This window comes from Corvus brachyrhynchos, unplaced genomic scaffold, assembly GCF_000691975.1.
Source record: "Corvus brachyrhynchos isolate BGI_N302 unplaced genomic scaffold, ASM69197v1 scaffold409, whole genome shotgun sequence".
NCBI lineage: Eukaryota > Metazoa > Chordata > Aves > Passeriformes > Corvidae > Corvus > Corvus brachyrhynchos.
The window spans coordinates 1532954-1538970 of record NW_008246059.1 but is presented as its reverse complement, the minus strand read 5'-3'; the positions used below and the strand labels follow the sequence as shown (position 1 = coordinate 1538970).

The 6017-nt window shown below is 44.3% G+C and overlaps 1 protein-coding gene across 1 annotated transcript in view; it reads left to right on the top strand.

Moving 5' to 3' along the window:
• The first annotated feature begins 1223 nt into the window (after positions 1-1223).
• Positions 1224-6017, top strand: part of GLIPR2 (GLI pathogenesis related 2) — a 26325-nt gene continuing 21531 nt past the window's right edge. Inside the window, exon 1 of the mRNA XM_008642718.2 lies at positions 1224-1514. Within this exon, the coding sequence (XP_008640940.1) occupies positions 1502-1514 (13 nt within the window). The 5' untranslated portion in view covers positions 1224-1501. The remainder of the gene's footprint in view (positions 1515-6017) is intronic.

The window sequence follows — 6017 nt, the reverse complement described above, 5'->3', positions numbered from 1 at the left end:
GCATTTTAAGAGACTAGGAATCACAGACTGGCCCATGGTTTGATCACTCCTGCAAGCAAATAAAACAGCACCTTTTTCCTGATAGGGCTCTGATAGTACCAGCTCCAGCTCTACACCCTGCTCCTCAGCCAACTACTGCCACTTGCAGCAGAGAGACTGGGAAGAGATTTCCTTCGAAGAGATTTCCTTCTGCACCTCCTCTAACCTCTTTCCCCTGCTCTGCTGCCTGCCTTGCTACCAGCAAAGGAAAATGTCAGGCAGCTGTGAAGATGAACATGGTCTCACGCCCTGCGGTTTCTGCTGCTGCATGGTGGTCACTTGCCCTCATGCCTCTTCTCAGTGAACCCATCAGCTGTCAGTGACACTCCCTCAACCTGTGTTTCAGCCCTGCCAGTGAAGAAGGGAAGAGGAGCAGTGCATTGGTGAAGGGATATTGCCTTTCCCCACCTGCTGCTGCTACTTGGTTAAGAAGAAAAAAACCCTATCCCTGCATTTTTTTTTTCTTTTCTTATCATGGAGCTGAGCCTACAGAGGTGGACAAAGGATGATTAAAACCTGCTGAGCCAGCAGACTTGGCACAAAACCAAGAAGAACCTTGAAATATTGAAAGGCATTGTAAAAAACCGGTAACCTCAGATGATTTTTCGTGATGACGAGAAGATGAAAGCTGGAAACACGTAACTGAATTATTGTTTGTAGATATGCAGCACTTCTGAAGTTAAATCAAAGTATCATGTTCGCTGTAGTTAAAGTAGTTAATATTTGCCAGATTAGCTTGAGGCGTTTGATGTAATGTGAAGATAACAGTGGCACAGCGTGCTTACACAGATAAAATGAGACATACTCACATCCAACCCTTTTCACAGAAACACACCATCAGCACAGTTCCTCTTCAACCTGCAAAACCTTATTTTACTAATACCTTCAACGGATTATGTTGTAACAGTGCAGGAAGTGATTCATTTTAGACATGAAAATGTAGTTATACTTCAAAGTACTTTATCACTTTTTTGTTTCAACTTTATGTACAGCAAGTGGGTAAAACTTCTAAAGCATTTAGCTGTATGAATTTGCCTCATGTACTCTACCCACCGTGGCAGGAGAACTATTTGTCAGCAGAATTTCTTCTCACAGCCTACTCTTATCAATAAGACACATGTGATTACTAAGCTAAAATGGTATGTGAAAACATATGGTGTTTTGGAGCTGCTTGGTTACTGTGGAGGATAAATAGCTCCTGACCCCAACCAGGATCTTTTCGTGAAAAAAGAGCGGGGTTCCCATGCCTTATAAAGGCATGGGCAGGCTTATTCCAGCGCTCAAGAAGGGGCGGTAGCGGGTTCGTGCTGCTGAGTTTTTTCCAGCAGCGGTCGCAGGCGAATGAAGAAGTTGAGCTGAAACTGCGAACACTTCATCCCGGCACAGCGGCAAAACTCAGTCAAGGGAGGAGGAAGCAGGTGAAATTAAAAAAAAAAAAAACAAAACCGAAATCCACTTGGTCATGGGAAAATCAGGTGAGCAAATGCCTTCGTGCAGTTGGCTGTGTGTTCGCACGAAGTCCGTGCCTGGTTTTGTGCTTGGAAAGCATTGCTAAAGCGTTCAGTGGCTTTCCTCGGAGAAAGCTGCTTTCATTTGTGCATGGTACAGCCTGGGAGGAGCTTTCTCTCTGACAAAGGGTTAGACTGGAAAAAAAGAAAAGAAAAGCGACCTCCCTCCTCAGCCTGCACAGTTTAGAGGTAGTTGTATTTCATATACAGTTTATACTTTGTAGCGTAAAGTACTTTTGATTTGCTGTAAAAAATGACTATGAGCCCTGTAGCTTTAAAGTTATTTCGTGTCTTGCTGTCTGATGAAATTTACCAGCCTTGCAGATAAACAGCAGGATGCTTCGAGGGGGGTAAGCTTTATCACCCTTCCTGTCGGAAGGATTTAGGTTTAAGATTTGGTAACCATTTAACTGAGGACAGCCTTGCTCAGCTCCTAAGTCTCTCCCCAGCTGTGCAAATATTCTTCAAGACTTTTCCTGCTGCTGCTGCCTGTGCTGTTGGTTCTTTCCCCCCTGCTGCTGGCTGTCTGTGTGCCCTGCTCAGTTTGGGTTGGGAAAGACTTCTCTGAAGCTGCCAAGGAGCCAGAGACCTTAAGAAGGGAATGCTCATGCGCCGGGTATTCTCCACTTTTGTCCTGTTAAAGCCATGAGTGAAAATCTGCCCCCAGTTTCTGAAACAGCTGTGAAACTGAATGGAATTTTTTGTTCTTGTGCTTAGGGCATAGTTTCTGTGACAAATCAGAGCCTGGTGGCACGTTGTCTGTCTGTCTTGTGTGTAAACAGCACATATGGGGATGTGCTCAGCAACACCTAGTACTTGATTGACTCAAAACTATAGGCCTTTTCAGAGAAACTTAGGGAAAATCTTTGTGTGAGTAACACTTTAAAGGGCCTCAGCATGCGTGTATTGGGATTTTTTTCCTTTTTCTTTATTTTTAAAGGTCAGCTTCCTAGATGAGATCAGAGCTGTTTGCAAATGTGACCGTAAAGGGCTTACTGGTGACTGTAAAGGGCTTACTGGTATGATGCCCAGTCCAGGCAAACCACCTGCTTTTTTTTTTGCAAAGTCCAGCTGCCAGTGGGTGGGTTTGGCCTCATATCCTGGCAGCTGGATTGGGATAAATAACCTTATAACAATTTAAGTAAGTGTAGTTGCTGTGAAGTATCAAGTTCAGCACTTCCCATGCTAACAGCATAAAAAGTACAAATACCAAGTAAGTGTAGTGCCTGTACATTACATTAACAAAGCACATTGGGCAAAAGCAGTAGAGATACTTTATTGTGCACCTCCCAATCCCCAAAGGAATAAAAATCTCCTTTTGTTTTAATACATGCAAATTGCTAAAACAGTCATGAGGCAAGAACCATTTTGGGTTTTTGCCCTGCATATTTATTGCTGTGCATTAGTTGATTTTTACAGACTTAGGAACAATGACAGATCAGAAACTCCCTATGCCAAGGTTTGGGTAATGTTTGCACCCGAGTGGTTATGCAAATAGAGCTTGAGATCTAGGTACCTGTTAAAAATGTCTTGTCACTTGTGCTGCACTTTTAAAATCAATGTTAAACTGGGTCCAGATTACTGTCTTTGAGCTGTGTGCAATATTTTTAGATGAATCATAAAACTGAGATCCTGTCCTGAAAATTGGTTTATTGACTAAATCCCATCTGCTCTTTCTAGTGCACTGAAGTCTTCAAATTCCTGTCTGAGATCATTCAGTGTGGTTTGCCTTTGAATGGGGAGAGCAGCTGTTTTACAGAGTACTGCTTCCTCTGTGTTTTGTGTGCAATACCTCGTGTTCCCTCTGTAGTACTCTTAAGGTGTGATGCAGGGAAGTTTCTCTGTACTAGGGTACATGAACATGTAACAGGTTGTGATCTGTCTGACCTCAGAACAAGCTCATTTCTCCTCTCCTCAGTCAGAAAGATTAAGGCAGAGATTACCTGAAGGTTTAATTTAAGGATGTTCTAATTCATGACAAGTGGGGACACTATAATATAAATGAGCAGTTTCTTTAACTTTTTGTTTTTGCTAAATCTATCTTGAGGTCTAAATATCCCCACGCAAAGAAAACTTGCTGTTGAAAATGTCGGTTCTTCAATAAAAACTCTCCAACAATGTTGTATTACTAGTCGTTAGATTATATTTGAAGCAATGTTCATTCCAAGTGTCAGAGCTGGAGACTTACCATTGCTTTGCTTCGTTGAATAGAGCTGAGTGTCGAAAGCATCGGCACCTCTGACTCAGCTTTTTTCCTTGGAAGCTGCAGGCTGCTGAAACCAAATTCATACTGCAACTTCCTTGTCAGGATTAGAAAAATGCCTCCCGTGGTCGTAACTCCTGCAAATACTTAAGCCAAACACAGAGACCCCACCTGCCCTCCCCCAGGCCTTCTCTTTTCAGACTCCATTTGGATAGTGGGGGCTGCAGGCAGCCATTCTCACAGGTCCTAGAGCGCCCTAACCAAGAAGCCAGGGATAAGTATTTCTGCAGGAAAGGAGGGCTGGTGAGCTGGCAGCTCTCCGTTGCCCTGTTGCTGCGAGAGCCGTGCTGGCAGGGCTCTGACCGCGCTGCAGCTGTGCGCGGCCGGAGGCCGGGGTCCTGCGGGCAGCCCGCGCCCCACAGGGGATATCCATCCCTGCGAGCAGCTGCCGGCGATGCTCAGGAAAGCAGCTGGCTGCAAGCTCCACTCCTCCGCTTTGGAGCACGGGGATTTCTGCTGAGCAGTGGGAGTCTCTGAAAAGGCTGGGATGGTGGTAGGAAAAGGCTGCTAAAGGCCTCATTTCTTCCACTTCCCCCCGGGTTCAGCCTCGTGGGGGAAGGGAGCTCGCCCTGCGGGGGAATAGCCCTCTTTATTCTGGCAAGTGGATGCAGACGGTGTCAAAGACAAGGTCACGCTCAGTAAATACTGCTATCCTTTTACAGAGTTTGGCTTTCTTTTTATAGTTTAGTCTTATTTTTCTGCTGGTTTTTTTCTCATTTTTTCTCCCTTTTACAAATGTGGGTGGGACTCCAGAGAAAGGGCAGGGAGTTACCCACTGCTCTGCATGTTGACTCAGTACGAAAAATAGAGAGGCTGAGAAATGGTTTTGACAAAAGGAAAAGAGACAGGAACCAGACTCAATGCAGTTTTCCATGCTGGTTTTAATCTCATCTAGAAGCATGTGCTGTTTATTAACTCTTAAGATGCATCTTCAGAGTACAGTAAAAAGGATTGTTGTGTTTTCTGCAGAGCGAGCTACATCTTCAGCTGAAGTTCTGACTTGTACTTCAGCATCCCAGTAAGAGGCAGCTGTGGCAGGTCATGACAAAAGTACAGGCATACTAGAGAATGCTTTCTGAGAAATTAGATACTCCTAAACTGCCAAAATGACAAAAAGTTGTGCTGGCTGGTTTTACAGGACCAGCGGGGATTGGGAAGATGGATTGTGCTGAAGTGCTAGCAACTGAGCTTTTGCATTTGATAACACTGGGACATTTGCAGAACTTGTCAACACAAGTTACTGTCTTTTTCTTTACACCAGAACTGAACTGGAGGTGTGGTGGGAAAATGACCTTTCAAAACCAAAGTTAATTCAATTCATAACCCCACACCTCCAGTTTTTGTACGCAGAAGCCACTGATTGCTGGGTTCAAGTTCAATAAGTGGAAAATAAATAAAAGTTCTTTATGATTCCAAGAATGCATCAGGCTTTGGCAAACAGTATTCTGGGCCAAATTTTTGCCTATCTGTTGAACCATCAGAGTTTTGTGGGAGAGAAAAGGAGAATGTGGCAGCCATCCCGTGCAACAGTGGTGGCTCCTGTTGGCTGTTAGATTATACCCTTAGCTCCTCATGTTCAAGGCAGATAAATACCAAAACAAGTGGGAAGGGCTCAGGAAGAATAAGATAGAATGTGATGGTCTGTAGTAGCCAAGACACCTACCAAGGTTTCCCATGCTATTGCTTTTACATTAGAAAAAAAAAAAGTTGGGCATGAAGAAAGCTTTTATTACTGGAAACATTCAAATCCTGCATTTTTTATCAGTACAGTTGGTAGTGTCTATCTTACCCAGGTTTGAATTTACTTCTGTTGCTGTTGTATGTGCAGGAACAAAAAGTATGAGAAAACAAATATTTTAGCTGTTTTGTTGTTTATTACTCATCCCAACAGGCCAGAAGGCTATGTCTGATCTCTCTGTAGAGGCTGTGCTGTTCTCTGGAAGATAAGTTGGGACATATCTCTGTTCTGTTTTTATAGGCAGATGTAGGCAAGTTCTGCCCAGTCTGTGAAGGTCTGAACAGCAGCCAGAGCTGGGCTGGGTGGCCCTGCAGAGGGGGATGAGGTGAGGCTGTACAGGTGCCCAGTCTCCCTGGTGCAGAGCTGGCCCCTGTGCAAGTAGGTGTGAGGAGGTGGTAGGAGTCTGGGGTGTTGTGTAGGAAGACAATATGGGCCTGTTTAGGCCACTGCAAACATCATTTAATGTATC